Source organism: Galeopterus variegatus, unplaced genomic scaffold (genome assembly GCF_000696425.1).
Source record: "Galeopterus variegatus unplaced genomic scaffold, G_variegatus-3.0.2 Scaffold4901, whole genome shotgun sequence".
Lineage (NCBI taxonomy): Eukaryota > Metazoa > Chordata > Mammalia > Dermoptera > Cynocephalidae > Galeopterus > Galeopterus variegatus.
The window spans coordinates 83,879-101,127 of record NW_007731012.1 but is presented as its reverse complement, the minus strand read 5'-3'; the positions used below and the strand labels follow the sequence as shown (position 1 = coordinate 101,127).

The following is a 17,249-nucleotide window of genomic DNA, read 5'->3' as shown; positions in this document are numbered from 1 at the left end:
AGAAACCTTAATCTTATCCTAGGCAATAGAACCTGAGTAATCAGTTTTCTAGTGCTAGCCATATATATGTATATATGTGTTTGTGTATACCCATAAAATTAGATAAATTTATAACTTTTGACATAAAAAATATTAGCCTGAAGTTATCTCACATATCACAAATAGTAAGCATGCCATACTTTGAAAACATTGCCCTACTCTATAATATTTGTGTAGTTAACTGATCATGATTGCATGCAAATTCAGTAGTGGATATCTCTGATTAAAACTTGGATAATTAGGTGCTGCCTCCTTTTACCTACAGAAGAGATTAAATTAATTCACAGAACAATGAAGACTATGCAAAGGAGTGGCTATGGCTCAGATATAAGCGAAAGTAGTAGGTGGTGACTAGTAAAACAATAATCTGTGGGAAAATGTCTTATTAAGAAGAAAATTTGGACAAAGGAGAAATCAGACTTCACTGGCTGGCAAGCAGCTAAGGAGAGGAAGCTTGCACCCAAAATACTGAGAATATAGGCAGTATTGAGGGACTTGGAGTTTTGTACCAGTAATTGTAACACGTAAACAAGTCAAGTTAGTGTTATTCTCCTTGTGATCAATTGTAAAGCAATGTGAGCCTTTCACTCCAGTGTCATCATGACTCGCTTTGAGGAAACGTATATGAAATCAGGGGCATCAGTGTTTCTGACACCATTGCCACCCCACTTGAGATACTCCCAGGACCTCAGGTGCTGGCAGCATAGACAAGAAGTAAACGGTAAGCTGGCTGCCTGGCTGTTCCAATGGCCAACAGAACAGTTTGTGTGCGTGAGCAGGCTTGAATTCTTACCATCTCTGTCTCTCTGGGATAAGGCAATGATTATAGATATTAATGAGAAGTGCTTGCTTGAGCTCTAGTGGACTCTGTTCAGCTTAAACATGAGTTTATGCTGTTGTTGTTTTCAATTTGTACCATTAACAGAAAACATTTAAGAGGAAACCGTAAGATTAAGAATGAAACCAGAAGGCTTGTGGTGAAACCCAGTAACGTAGTATCCCCATTTTGTGCTAATTGGTTTAAACTAGCAATCAAAGAGGCCAGATGGCCTCCTCTGGGAAGGAGAGCACTATATTTTAGGAAAATATATGCTTGTCCTTCTTCATGAATATTCGTACTCTTTTTCTTGCCAACATCATCATTTTTCATTTTAGCTCTTCAACAATAACCCAGATTTCATTTGCATGTTTTAAAGTAGACGACATAGATATTAAAATATCAATCTGTGAACATTTTTTCATTAGGATATTAGTCTTGTTAGCTTGCATTTTGGTGTATTTTTATAAATTGGGAAAATGTTACTCTTTGGGATATATTCAGGACGATTTAGAAACAAATTCCAGAAATTGACAATAAGACAGTAAATTTGATTTTGAGATCGGGAGCCATGTCCAGCAAAGTCTCTGGAGTAATAGCTGATGAATTAAATGTCAGATGTGGAGCTAGTCAACAGGATAGGATTTGGGGGATCTGGGAAGTCTTCAGAATTGAAAGAGAAAAGTGGAGTAGTTTGTAGCATGGGAGTTATGCCAAAACTGTCAGATTGAGTTGTTAAATTTCAATATGCAGTTCTGTTCTTATGCCCAAAAAATGATATTGATCTTTCTATTTTCTAGGGTCTTCTCTATTTTCTCCCATTTGGTTTGTGTTAAAAGCTAGTTTGGGCAGTATGCCATCATCCATTCTACATCTTCCATTTTTTGCAAGTTTTTTTCTATTACATGTATGACATTCTATTCAAAACAGCCCAGTTGATATTTACTACTATTTACATGCCTAGATCATAAATACCAGACTCAAAAGAATGTGCTTTCATAGTGATTATCAGTCTAAAACATTCATTAAGTATGAATTCTTTCCAAGGTTACAAACAGGAATACAAGTAGGACTACAAAGAAACCACAGTCCCTGGCTCTTGGCACTTACAATCTAGCTGAGCAGACAAGGAATCAATCCATATTTTTTTTAAAAAATATTTTAAACAAATATATCAGAACTTAGCAAAGTGATTTCTCGCCCCTTCTAAGTGGTACCTTTGGAATTTATAAACTTATTTTTGAAGTGACTACCATCATTTGAAAGAATCTTTGGGAACTCTCTGATATCGTCTTCAGAACCTGTGATCCATTCTTTGGAATTTCTTCACGGGCCAAAAGCATTTCTACTCTGAAGGTGAAATTGATTTCAGAAAACAGTTTAAAAGTCATTTGGAGCCAAGGCTGGTGAGTAAGAAAGTCAAAACAAGATGAGTAATGCCTCTTTAGTGTTAAATTGAGCTGTGCCTACAAGTCAATGATGCTGGTTTTCTTGGATGGTTTGGAAATAGATTTTGAAAGCAGTTTCCCTGTATGAGTTTCCAAGTTTGTTTGTCTTTTTTAATGATGATGTCATTGGAATAGGTGGACAACCTTCTAGCTATCAATAAGCAGTTCCCAATCTGAATACTATGACTTTTAGAGAAGTCAGAGTTTCTTCATAGAAACAATGTCATAAGCAGTGGTTTGATCTCCAGACCAGATCACAAAACCCTATTTAACCCTGTAGTACAACTGAAGAGGGTAATAGTGCTCTTTTAACTATACTTAGTCAGGATTTAGAGCTTTATTTCTTCTGTGGGAAAATACAATTGGCATTCAAATTCTCCCACAATTCTGATAGCAGAATTTAGAATTCCCTCATTTCCATGATGGCAGATCAGGTATTAGAAAGATAAGGTATTCTGGGTAGAAAAATAGTGACAGATACTCCAGGCACTCCATTAATTTGTTTACTATATGTTTATCTAAAAAAAGTCACTTCCCAAGTGTTTCGAAATGGTTTTCTCTCTTTTCAATACTTCCTGGTCCTTACTCTATCAATTATCCCTTCTCTTTCTTGTGTTTTCTTTCCCTCTCTGCTGGCTCTTTCACCTCAACCTGCAGACTTGCTTAAGTTTTTCCCATTGAAGCAAACAAGCTTCTGTCCACCTTGGTGTCCTCCACTAGATTTCATTCCTTCTTTGTCTCCTCCGTGTTGTCCAGCCTTCTTAAGAGAATAGCCCATCACTGTCTCCACTTCCTCACTTTCTCTGTGATACTTAGTCTACTACAGTCAGGCCTGTGCCCCCAGAACCAAGATTGGTAAATTGGTGATTAGAATAAATTCCTGAAAAACTGTTTTCATTTGGTGGGGACAGAAGCCTGATTTCAGGGTGTTAAGTAATGAGTGGGCAGTGAAGCACTGAAATCACAGATACTCACTACTTCTTGTGAAATTTGGCAATGAAAAAAGAGGGGAATATGATGGAAGCTGAGATGGGGTGGAATGGGAATGTGATATGGGGAGTAAAACTCAAGCAATGTTTTTTGTTTAAATAGAAAAGACATATACATGATTTCAAGCATATGGAAAGGAGCCAAGAAGAGGGAGAGGTTGAAGATGTTAAAAAGATGGAGTCTAGATGGAGGATTTGAACTTAAAAAGAAGGGACACATCTTTCTGTGAACTAAAGGGAAAGATACAAGGGGGTCTTCCAAAAGTTCGTGGAAAGATTTGTATTATCTTTTAGTTCTACTCTTCTACAAACTTTTTGAAGTACGTGTGTGTGTGCACAGACATGTGTGTCTGTCTGCATGGAATTGGCTCATGTGATGATGGAGGCTGACAAGTCCCAAAATCTTTGGGATAAGTCAGCAAGCTGTAGACCCAAAAGAGCCAATGGTGTAGTTCCAGTACAAAGGCTGGCACACTGGAGACCCAGGAAGAGCCAATATTTCATTTTGAGCCCAAAGGCAGGAAAAAGCTGATATTCCAGTTCAACAACAGTCAGGTAAGAGAGATTCTTTCCTACTTGCTGGAGGGTCAGCCTTTTCTTTTATTCAGGCTTATAACAAATTGGACGAGGTCCACCCACATTGAGGAGGACAATCTCCTTTACTCAGACTACCAATTCAAATGTTAATCTCATCCAAAAATACCCTCACAGACATATCCAGAATAATGTTTGAAAAAATATCTGGGCACCCCACAACCCAGTCAAGTTGACACATAAAACTAACGATAACCTGAGAGAAGTTAAAATAGAGGACTTTAATTCCCTTTGAAAGCTCAAAATCAAGGCCACATTTGGTGATCAAGTTACAAATTCAATTGAAGGTATAAAAATCACAAGACAGTAGGGTACTAGGGCAAATAATTTTAAAACTATACTATGCAAAACTGAATCTTTCCTCTCTATAGTTCTGAAAAACCTTCATTTTGCATCACTTTTTTCATCATCTTACCTCAGTGTCCAGATCTGAATGTGGGTATCCCCACTTCCAAGAGATGAAGAGGTTGTCTATTCTATTATTATTGCTTTCCCCCTGTAATGTTCTTATAAATATTAGAAATATCTGACAAGAATTTTCTTAAAAGATCTTCATAGTCAAACTTCCGTTCAGCAGGTCTTAACAGCCTATCTCAGAGATTTGGATGATTATACACAGAGTCACTCATTGTAAATACAAATTAACAAAAAGACTATGTGACCCTAGCAATAGATTCACTGTTTATTGCTATAATTACTGCTTAGAATTTCCAGGAGCACCTGAGCAGATGGAATGTTTTTATATTTTCGAACCTGATTCAAATTCTAGCTTGGCTTTAAAATGCCATTCTTTATGTCATGAAAAGTCTTTTTCATTTTTTGTCTTTATTGAAACATAATTGATTATGCATATTTGTGGAGTACAGAGTTGACTGTCAATATTTGTGTACACTATGTGATGATCAAATTCAAGATAATTGGCATATTTGTCATTATAAAACATACTCATTCTTATTAACTACTCATTGGAGTCTTTCTGTACTCCAGGGTTGGATTTAACTACTGTTTTCAATATTGATCATGGTTTCTAGTGTTAACCCACTGTATGTATTGCTTAGGTCATTTCTAATTCATTGGCTGACTAGACATAACATTCTCTAGTATAGTATTATTGGGAGATGTGTGTGCATTTGAAAATTACATTTCAGAAGGTGTGGCTTATCAAATATGTAATTGTTAGTAATGTGGGAGCATACAGCAGATAAAAACTGCTCTTGGATTCAAGCTATCATGTTGTGGACCAGTCTACATAGGCCAAATTGCCAGAGCATGATAATTTCCTGATATTTTGTATAGTTTCTAGGCTGAGTCTGGCAAGTGTTGCAGCATTACAAGGGCATTACTGTGACCAGGACAAGGCAACAGGGAGGATTCTGCTCATACTTTCTTCTTAATTCCAGCCCAAAGAGGAAATATCAATCTTGGACTGCCTCTAAATTTTCCTTGCAAGTCAAGTATCAGGGAGTTCAGAATCCATAGAGAACATTCGTGAATTCTTTATTTACATATTGTTGTTTACAAAAGTATCTTATGTAGTTTAACTTAAATACTGTAATTTTCAAAACCATCCAAAGCCCTTCATGGCTTTTTAACTAGATGCAACACAACTTGGCCCTTGACTAGATTCCAATGTGGGACTTTTCACGGTTACTGGAACACTCCCTTAAAGGTTCCCTATACCAAGATGGTATAGGCTGGACCAGTATGGGCCATCTGATCATCTTATTTTCAGTCTACTTATTAAACAAGTTTTGTTTTTATTTTTCATTCGTGGCTAACATTTGTATAATACCTGTTGCAAAGATATCCAATATGTTCCCAGAAAGTAACCAACACAGGAGTGAAGCTAGGATCACTAAAATGGCTTGGGGTATGTATTTCTTCATCAAAGCCTATAGAGTAACCTGAGTCCCATTATTATCATTTAGATTTGGGTGTAAAGATCTCTAAGTGCTTCTATGTACCATGTTTTCTGTGCTTTCCACAAAAGGTATTCTTTGCAAACATCAAAGGCAGCAGTGATGAATGACATGCACCTAATGCATAAAATCCCACTCCCACATCTATTTGAAGGCAGTCTGCTTTTCTTTCATGGACCCACACTATCTCAATCTGGACTATTCAGGCTGAAAATAACCATATAACAATCCAAGATAATTCATGTAAAAGCAGAAGCTTTTTGCCTAAATTACCTGGGTAATGATAGCTGTGAAAAGAGGGTGATAGGGACATTTCTTTTGGGAGAGAGACAATTAGATTATTCAATTATATTGACTTTATTAGTGTCATTAGAAATATGGTGTCCTTAATTTTCAAAGATGATTAAATATCTTTCTCTTTTATCTGTAGGCAGCCAGCCTTCAGATTTCAGCTTCCTGGAAAGGTAACTGAACTCTACAGCTCAGAGGAAATGTTTAGATGAGGGAAGAAACAAAGATAATAATTGTTGCTTCTGAAAAATAGAGTGCTTCTCATGATGTCATAACAGAATGCAAAAAAACAACATGCAAAACAATGTGAGGACCAAACATATGCTATCTGGAAACAAATGCTTCCAAATCTTATGTATTTTAAGGGCTAAAGACTGAACCAAGGGCAATGTCCTAAACAAGGAAATAATAATAAATTCACTAATTCATTTTTTTCACATTTTGTTTCTATTACACCAGGGTAATTGTCTAAGTAAAGCTTTTATTCTGATCAACACTCTGAATATCTAAAAGTGTGAGCCTGATGTGTTGGTGTAAAATGTAACACTTGTGAAACGTAGTATACTTGAATTTCCAACATCCTGCTGGCCATCTCTGCAATATTCTGCCACACTCTACAACTCAATATGTCCAAAAAGAAATTGGCAACCTGCCACTCTCCCCTTCCCACTTCCCACCCACTGATTTTACCTTATAATGAGTTCAGAGGTTCTCCAACTAGTTTATTAGAGCAGAATTTTGCTTTACAGAAGCTTTTACTAAGCCACCTATTTCTACCCTAGCCAGCAGATACCAGAGATAAGAGGCTATCTATATATTGAGTTAGCAAGTGAAAATAAATGCTTTGAAGCCAGAAAAGAAATGTGGGAAGTATTATGCACACAGCATCCACCTTGGGATTTGTTTTGTTTGATTTCAGTGGTTTGAGAGGCTAGGTTTGGAGTTCACATATCTGAGAGAGTGTGTGTGTGTGTGTGTGTGTGTGTGTGTGTGTGTGTGTGTGTGTGTGTGTGCGTGCGCGCACGCATGTGTGTGTGAGTGTGTGTGTGTGTGATTTCTGGGGGGAGATGGTGATTGGAAAATATTTTAAGAATACCACTGTGGGAGGGGGGAGAGGGAGAAGGGAGGGAGGTTTCGGTGATGGGACACAATAATCAACTACATTGTATATTGACAAAATAAAAATAATTTAAAAAATAAATAAATAAATAAAGACAACTTCTTATTAAAAAAAAATGAATACCACTATAAGGGTAACTGAATGGAAATTACTACTTGATGTCAGGACAAATGTGCATTAAACACCCTCTACACAGTTCAGTTTAACTCTCTTCCTCTTTTGAACATATATCCTGTATATAGCACAGGATCAGGTATTTTTATTACAGAAAGAGACTATCACATGTACAGTGATAGTAGGGGGAAAAGTGTCTTTGTGTACAGAATCATTATTGTAAAGAATTTGTATAATCAAATGATAAACAAAACAATATTACAATAGGCCGTCTACCCAGGCATGAAAATGTTTCTGTTATGCTGAATGTTTCCCAATAGTGGCATTTTTCCTGTAGAAACCTTTACTTATGGAAATAAAAAGTAACATTACCTGTTGAAGTCTAAATAGAATTGCTCATTGTTCTTTTCTTCCATCAGTTACCTGTGTACATTATCTTTTCTATTTAAAGGTAGCCTCCTGTAGTACTGCTATTGAGCCTGGCTGAAGAATGAAAGTGTGAGGTTAAAAGATTGACATGTAATCAAATGGTCTGAGAAAGCAGTACCTATATGCAGACTTCCATATAGATTGCAATTTTATGAAAGGAACCAGGGTAGGCTCCTGCAAGTTGAAATTTCCTGTTGCACAGAGATGGACTAGAAAAATATTCTGGGGACAGGTGTTGACAGCTGGATTTATGAGTTAATCATTGATTTTCTCCAGAAGTGAAAAAAAGTGGCAGCTATATTATCAAAAACAGACTTTTTAGTCAGGATTTGAAAAGGGAGAGAGAAGAAGCTGGTTAGAAAGACAGACAAAGATTTACCAAAGAATCAGGATAGCAGTCTTCCAAATAACAGTGACATCCCACGGTAACAAAGGAGAATAGTAGTGTGAGTAGTGACATCTCTTTGAGCCTGTGAAAGAACAAGATTCCACTTGGATACTAGTCCTAGGACCTTGCATTGAGAAAACAGGGGCTGATGAGTGCCTTTAGCTTACAGCCCTGGACTGCACATTTCACATTCTGGGCCAACCCTTGCAGGAGAAGAAGAAATGAGAGAGGCAATTGTGACAGGGAGCTTTTCAGATAAGGATAATAAGGTTCCACTCTTGATAGCAAGCAATTTGGGACTTAGTGCGGAGGTCTGAAGACTGAATGCCATGGTAACAAGAACGGAGAATTTTAACAGAAACATTTTGATCCATTTCAGAGAGAAAAGATGAGTTGCATATGAAGGAGAAAAAAAAACACAATAGCAAAAAAAAAAAAAAAGATTAAAATATGGTAACGGTTCTGGCTGTTTAAACGAAGAAGGAATGGGGGTTAGGGAAACTGTGAAGGGAGATACTTAGATTTTGCAATGGCCTAAATCTTAGTTGTACTTCAGTTGTGCTTTATTGATCATAGAACAGAATGAGGTTCCTTAGATCTTCTCACCTTTCTCTTCGTCCCAAGGAAAATTTAGAGCTGGGGTTCTGAACCTGGGGCCCATACACACCCTCCTGCCCTCCAGAGTTCATAAATATAATTCAGGGGGCCCATGAATTTGTACATTTTTACATCTTTATTTTCACTAATCTCTAGTTGAAATTTAGCATTTTCTTTAATTATTAATGTAGGCAACAAACTGCAATAGAATTAACCATATCTGTAATTTGTTTTCAGTAATAATCACAGGTATTTGCATATTATAGTTTATACAGATATTTTGAAATACAGTTTATGTTTACCACTATTTTGAAATTATGGCATTTATTAGATTTGTCCCTGTATCTTATTTAATGCATTAATAAAATACATATATTAACATATCACAAATGTGTGATTAAAATAATTTTTTAACTGAGTTTTTATATAATTGATTTCCTTCAAACTTCTATGTATTTAATTTTATGCATTTAAAGAGGTTTACAGAGGAGATTGGCTTCTGCTATGACAGCATGAGTGGCTCCAATTATCCTTTCCCCAGTTAAAATGGTGAAAATTTTATATAAAACAAAAAACAGCTACTTAAAGCCTTTGGAATGATTATAAGGGCAAAGAAAAAACAAAGAAAAATTTATTGGAGAAAAATCTATGGAAATTTGGTAAGAAAGTCTGTGCTATTTTGATCAAGACTGCTCTCTTCCTCTGCCCTCTCAGCTCAGCAAGGGAAGACTTCACTCCGGACTGCTGCAGCCAAGAATCCAGGACTCCCTACCCACCTAGCTTCCATCTGGAAGGTTTACTTCCCAAGTAAAGCAGAATGCCAGTGTTTCTCATTCTGCCTGTTGCTGAGGCTAAGTCCTGGGCAGTGTGTTGAAGAGGTGGGGGCTCTCTTCTGTTCAACCCTCACTCATGAGACAGAGGCTCTACTTTGGGCATGGCACATTGAAAATACTGGGGCCTCAATAGCCATTGCCCTGGTTCATGAGGTGGTAGTTGAGGCAGGAGAGGCAAGCCAAGAGGTCCGCAGTTACTGCCACCCTTTTCCACTGAATGCTGAGCAGTCAGCTTCTAGAGTGGGGTGTCACTCAAAGAGAAGAATACATTGTTCCCACCCTCAGTTCAAAAGACCAGGCTCAGAGATTTTCATGGGGAAGGAGAGAAGCAGGTCATTAAATAGGTAGCTCCTAATTTCTTCCCAAAGGAACTGACTTCCTTTGCAACAGTTTAAATGTGAAAACAGTGGAAAAGTTTAAACTTAAAAACAGTAGCAGATGTAGTAAAAGGAATTGGAGGGGATTTGTGGATCTAATGTAGATATAGCCTATACAAGGTCAGCTAGTGTTCAGGAGTGATCTGGAGAATAAGACAGCTGCCAGGAACCCTCATGGGGTCAGAACAAATATCAAACACCAACCTCAGAAATTCTTCTGAATAGATTGGTTGTAGACAAGTTCATGCCCCAGGGCATTGTTGTCAACAACAGAACAATGAGGAGGCAATTAGTCAGCTTAACAGCTGTGTGGTCAGGTAAAGAGTGGAAGCAAGGCCTACAATAACACTGATCTAAGCAGTGACTGTGGGTATACCCAAAGCTGTGTCTCCATGAGGAGGAATATCATAGACTTAACACTGTTGATTCAGGAAATAGACTTCACTAAATTAATCTAGCTGGTAACTAAACAAATAAACAAGAAAATAACAATAACAAGCCTTGAAGGGGAGGGAAGTACCCAAAGTTGTTACAATATTTTACCTAAACTGTCAGGTTTCCAACAAAAAAAGTATGAGGCATAAAAAGATACATGAAAATATGACTTATTTACCAGAGAAAAGCAGGCAATCTAAACTACCTGTGAAAGTGACCAGATGTTGATTTGACAGGAAAAGATTTCAAAGTAGCCATTATAAATATGTTCACTGAGTTAAAGGAAAGTTTGATTAAAGAACTAAAAGAAGATGTAATGGCACTGTCATATCAAATAAAGAATAGCAATACAGACATAGAAATTTCCAAGAAGACTCAAACAGAAATTTTGGAGTTGAAAAGTAGAATAACTGAAATAAAAACAAACTCATTAAGTGGGCTCAACAGTAGATTAAACTGTCAGAATAAAGAATTTGTAAACTTCAAATTTGAAGCCAGATCAATGGAAATTATGCAAGCTAAAGAATAGAGAGAAAAGTGAAGAAAAATAAACAAAACCTCAGAGAAATGTGTGAAATCATGAAGCATAGCACCACACACATAATGGGAATACCAGAATGGAAGGGTGAGGAGAGAGAGAAAAAAGGAGAAAACATATTCAAAGAAATAAGGCTGAAATATTCTCAAGTATATTGAAAAGCAATAACCTACACATCCAGATATGAACTCCAAGTAGTATAAATGCTAAAAGGCCTACAAACAGACATATGATAGTAAAAATGCTGAAAGTCAGAGACAAAGAGAAAAGTCTTAAAAGCAGCAAGAGAAAAAGTGCACATCAATTACAAAAGAATCCCAATGGGATTAACAGATGACTTCTCAGCACAAACAATGGAGGCCTGAAGGCAGTGGGATAACATATTCAAAGCACTCAAATTAAACACACACACACACACAGACAGAGTCAACCAAGATTTCTATATCCAGCAAAGCTACTACTTAAAACTTAAGGTGAAATAATAATTTTCCCAGGTAAAGAAAAACTGCAAAATTTTGTTACTAGCAGAATTACCTCATAAGAAATACTAAAGGAAACTATTCAGGCTAAAAGCAAGTGACCCCAGAAAGTAATTAGAATCCACATGAACAAAGAGCACCAGTAAAGTTAATTATGTAATTATAAAAGGCACTATTAATGCATATTTTTCTTCTTTCTCCTCAATTGATTTAAAAACCAATTGTATACAAAATACGTATATTATGCTTTGTTGGGCCTATAACATATAGAAATATAATATTTATGTAATGTATTTACCAATATCAGTACAATGAAGGTGAATGGGAGCAAAACTGTTATGGGTTAAGGAAATGACAATAGATGGTAAAGTAATGATTATAACAATGTGTGATTAGGTTTGTAACATTGATAGATATGACAACAATAATACCACAAGAAGGGAGAAAATGGAATAGAGCTAGATAAGAGTAACATTTCTATATATGACAAAAATAAAGCTAGTGTAGATCTAAAGCTGATTCTGATAACTAAAGGTGTATATGGCAAAAAAATACAAAAAGTAGTGAAAATGTCATTAACGAAACTAAAATGCTACCCTAGAGAACATTCACAAAAGTAAACAGCAAAGTATTAATAAAGGAACAAAAAAAGACATGGGACAAAAAATAAGATGGCAGGTCTAAATTTAGCTATATCAATAATGTTAAATGTAAATAGACTCAACAATGCAATCAAAAGACAGAAATTATCAAACCAAATGTTTAAAAGAATGATTCAACTATATGGTGTCTACATGTGAAACACTTTAGATTTAAAGACAAAATAGATTGAAAGGAAAATGATGAAAAATATATGTAACACAAATAGTAACTACAGAATACTAGAATGGCTATACTAACTTCAGAAAAAGTAGACTTAAAAACAACAAAAAAATTATTTTGAGATAAAGAGTGGCATTTTATAATAGCAAAAGTATCAATCCGTCAGGAAGATATAACAATTATAAACATATATATATATACATATACACCAAATAACAGAACACCAAAATACATGAAGCAAAAACTAACAGAAATGAAGGGAGAAACTGACAATTCAACAATAATAGTTAGAGACTTCAATACCCTGCTTTTCATAATGGATAAAACCACTAGATAAAAGATCAATGAGGAAATACAAGATTTGAATACACTATAAACCAACTAGACCTAACAGATATCTACAGAACATTCCACTCAACAGCAACATAAAATAAATTCTTCTCAAGGGAACATTCTCCAGGATAGACTACATGCTAGGCCATAAAACAAATCTAAATAAGTTTAAAGGGTAGAAATATTATAAAGTATGTTCTCTGACCATAGTTAAATGAAATTAGGAGTCTATAAAGGGAAAATTCTGGGAAACTCAAATATATATACAAATCAATAGCACACTCCTAAAAAAAATAGATCAAAGAAGAAATCAAAATGGAAATTAGAAAACACATTGTCATGAATGAATCTTAAGGCACAACATAACAAAATTTGTGGGATGCAGTTAAGCAGTTTTCAGGGAGAAATGTATAGCTGTAAATGCCTACATTATGAAAGAATAAAAGATCTCAAATCTAACCTACTACCTTAAGGCACTGAAAAACAAAGGAGCAAACTAAACCTAAAGCAAGCAGGAGGAAAGAAATAGAAAGATTAAAGCATAAAATAATGAAATATACAATAAATTAGAGAAAATTAATAAAATCAAAGTGTTTTCTTTGAAAAGCTCAGCAAAATTGACAAAACTTAGCTGGTTTGACCAAGAGGAAAACAAAGAAAAGATTCAAATTACTAGAATCAGAAATGGAAGAGAGGACATTACTACCAACCTTAGAGAAATAAAATGGATTATTTTTAAAACTATGAAAATTTTATGCCAACGAATTAAATAACTTAGATGAAATGGACAAATTCCTAGAGAGACACAAACTACAGAAGCTAACTCAAGAAAAAATAGACAATCTGAATACACCTATAACAAGTGAAGGGATTCATTGGTAATCAAAAGACTACCCACAAAGAAAAGCCTGGGCCCACATGGCTTCACCCTGAATTCTACCTACATTATTACCAATTATCCAGAGACTCTTCCAAAAAACAGAAAAAGAAGGAAAACTTCCTACATCATTCTATAAGTCCAGTACTACCCTGAGTTCAAAGCCAGAAAAAGACATCACAAGAAAAGAAAACTACAGTCCAAATTTTCTTAGGAATATAGACACAAATTATTTAACAAAATACTAGCAAAACAAGCTAAGCAACATATAAAAAGAAATATACACCATGACCAAGTGGAACATATCCCAGGGATGCAAGGTTGATTTAATGTTAAAAAATCAATTAATAAAACTCATCATATAAATAGAGCAAAAAAAATCACACTGTCATTTCAGTAGGCACAGAAAAGCATTTGACAAACTCCAACCGCCTTTTATGATAAAAACAATCAACAAACTAGAGATCGAAGGAATCTTTCTCATACATTATGTTCCACTGTGTTGCTGCAATTTCTTAAATGAATACTTGAGCCCTCCTAGGGCTATACTGGTTTGTGGATAGCTGTCTATATTTGTTTGTTTTTCTTTTTTTGTGTGTGGAGGGATGAAGGTTGGTATCTCCTGTTCCTCCATATTGTTGATGTCTCAACTGAAAAGAATGTCCTCAACTTGATAAATGCCATCTGTGAAAAACCTACAGCTAACATCATACGTAAAGGTGACTGGATGATTTCACCCTAAGGACAGAAGTAAGACAAAAAATGTTTGCTCTTGCCACTTACAATTAACATTACACTGGAGGTTCTACCCAGGAAAATTAGGCAAGAAAAAGAAATAAAAGATTAGAAGGGAAGAGGTAAAAATATGTCTACTTGCTGATGACATGATCTGGTATATAGAAAATCCCAAGGAATTCACTAAAAAAAACTATTAGAAGTAATAAATGAGTTCATCAAGTTTGCAGGATACCAGATTAATATATAAAAATCAATTGTAACAGAAGGATCCTGGATCTGCCTTTTTCCCAGTGATTCTTCACCTTGCTGAGCCTGAGCAGCGCTGCAGCAGAGGCCTCCCAGGCTTCTCCAGCTCCAGGGCTGACACTGGAGACTCGCATTTCTCTCATGAAACCTCTTCTCTTCCCAGCATCTGGCCTTAGGGGAGAAGAGAAGAAAGAAAATGGGGTGGCCTTTCTGGCTACCACAGAGCTGCCTGCAAGATCAGTCGATCTGTCCACACTTAACCTGACAGAGCTCATGAATGGGATGCTGAGTAGAGCTTTAAAAGATAGCAAGAAGTTCTTCTCTTTGCTGAGCATTACTTCCTACAGTTCCTTTGCCTTCCACAAGTTTTCTGTGGCCATTTACAACATTTCTAACCTGAAGACAGTAGACCCGGGCAAATTCCCCACAAGGTACTGCTACTGTTTAAACAATCGGACCAATGACCTTTCAGATTTTACAGCCCTACTAGTGGATATCATTGGAAATTCTACCAGCTACCTCACAGAGATTTTTAAGTCGACCTCCATCCTCTCAGTGAGTCAAACCAATGAATGTGACTGCATCTTCATCTGTGTGATGACAGGAAAGTCAGGTGAACCACCAGCCATTCTTGACAAACTCTCTGGGCTGAGAATTAAACACAATTCGCCAGCAGATGAAGCCAAGATTTGATCCTGTTGGTGTGATTTTTGCAGGAAGGAATCTTTCTGACTTCTGGGAGATGGCAGAGAAATCCCCTGTTATCAATTACACATTTACCAGCAGCATGTCTGGTGTTCTGGGTGAGTGCAAACCTCTGAAACTCTTCCCATAGAGTCACCAGACCAGGCTCCAACCTGGCAGACTGAAGACCAAATACTGCCCTCAGGTATTTTATTTAGCTATACTATGTTAAAAATCAGAAGATTTCACCAATATAAAAAACAAAACAGATTTCTGGATTCTCTCATAAAAGATCTGGCCATGCTGGATCCTTCCCCCAATCCATGGGACTGGAGCTGAGTAGCCACTGTCCCCATCATCCCAATAGAAAGGCACCTTTCTCCTGCTTTCCATAGTCCTCTCTGCCCCCTGTTGCCTTTCACTCTTTTCCTTGTGTTAACTACTTGGCTTTTGTAGGTATTTGAATTTGTGACCCTTTCTGGAGACATGGCCACTCATATCAAGTCCCTACCCAGCCAATCTCTACCACGCCCACCCCCACACCACACACACACCTGCCAACCTTCCTGTCTTTTCTCTGTCACCAGGTGGCATTTTTGGAACCACCTTTAAGTCCTCTTTCTCCACTACACTTAACTGGCATTTCTAGCTGAGTAAAGTTTCTGAAATCTGGCTGATCCTCTGAGATTACCTGCTGATGCTGGGATTATTTTAGTTCAAGTCTTCATCATCTACCTTTGGTCTGTAATAGCCTCTGAACAAGTCCCCCTTATCACACTCTCCTATTTCTCCAAAATATCCATCCATTGCCACAAGAGTGACAGTCTTAAACCACAACTTGGGTTATGTGTCTTCAGTGCTCACAAGTCCCCAGTCAGCAGTAGAAAGTCCAAAGTCCGTAGCCTGGACTGTGCATCTGTCTGTTTTCAAGCCAGTCCTCATCTCCTACTCTCTTTTTCCATGACTCCTCTGTTGCAACAACGTTGAAATCCTGCCCCTCCTCACAGAAGGCATGAGTCTCCAGACCTCTCTGACTGCTTTGTTCATGCTCTTGTCTCCATATGGCACTCCTTTCCTATTTTTCCATATTTCAGAACCCTATTTGCCTGTCAATCACCAGCTAAGATGCTGCTGCTCCTTCCTAAAGATCCCCCAGTCAAAATCAGCCTTCTGTCTTCTCTGGTCCTACAACACAGCACTCGCATGTTATTAGGCCTCTATGTTACTCAAGGTTCTATCATAGCTGGCTTGTATATGTGTGTCCTCAACGAACCGTACTGGAAGGCAGAGACAGAGTCTCCTTCACCCGCGCAGACCGCATTCTCTCTCGGTGCCCCACACAGTACCTGGCACACAGCAGACTCTTCATCAGTGTGCGTGGAGTGAAATGAAGAATCCGATAAATCTCCCCTTCCATTTCAGTGAGCTACCCTGACTTGTATTTATTGTAGGGCGTCTCTTGGTTACGCTGTGAAAGGAACCTCAATTTGTGTGGGACGATGTTGTTTGATAAGAAGATGAAATGGGTAGGAAGTCTTCACCTGCCCAATTCTGAAGACAGAGCTGAGAGTTGAGTCAATCTCATCTGGAGTCTTCTGACACCCTTCCCAACCCCAATCTCAATCAGTTCTCCTTTTAGTGCTCCTTCAATAAGGACAGATGCTTAGGAAAGGAGAACATATTTACTAGTTGACAATATGGCTGATGGCCTCCTAGCCAGTCACCTGGCTATAAGGACATAGGGGTGGTTTGCCTGGGTTGTACTTAGCCCCATGTCCAACTGATCTGGGAGCAGGGCTCAGGCTGGTTTTGCATGTGTGGTGTTAGTGGGCTCAGAAATGAGGTTGCAGGGTCACCTTCTGCAGTTGCGTAGGTTGTGTCCTACACACACTTACCTGTGAAAGGAGCAAGTGGAGACCAAAATGCAACGTGGGCTCTGCCCAACAGCTGCAGAGCAATCTCTGTCCACCCAGAGGAAGGGACCCTACAGGCTAGTAGAAGCCTGTCATCCTTGTATCCCTCCCCAAAGCCACTGCAGCCTTCCCTAGGGAGGGTGTAGGTAAAATTAACACTTGAGCCTCTCCCTCCTTTTCTTTATGGGTAGATTTCTCTCCAAATTAAGCCTGCTGTCTTTAAGCAGTT

General features: G+C 37.4%; 1 protein-coding gene across 1 annotated transcript in view; it reads left to right on the top strand.

Moving 5' to 3' along the window:
- The first annotated feature begins 639 nt into the window (after nt 1-639).
- HHLA1 (HERV-H LTR-associating 1) overlaps nt 640-17,249 on the top strand; it is a 35,747-nt gene continuing 19,137 nt past the window's right edge. The window contains exons 1-3 of the mRNA XM_008588572.1: nt 640-760; nt 14,587-15,036; nt 15,140-15,226. Of these exons, the coding sequence (XP_008586794.1) occupies nt 640-760; nt 14,587-15,036; nt 15,140-15,226 (658 nt within the window). The remainder of the gene's footprint in view (nt 761-14,586; nt 15,037-15,139; nt 15,227-17,249) is intronic.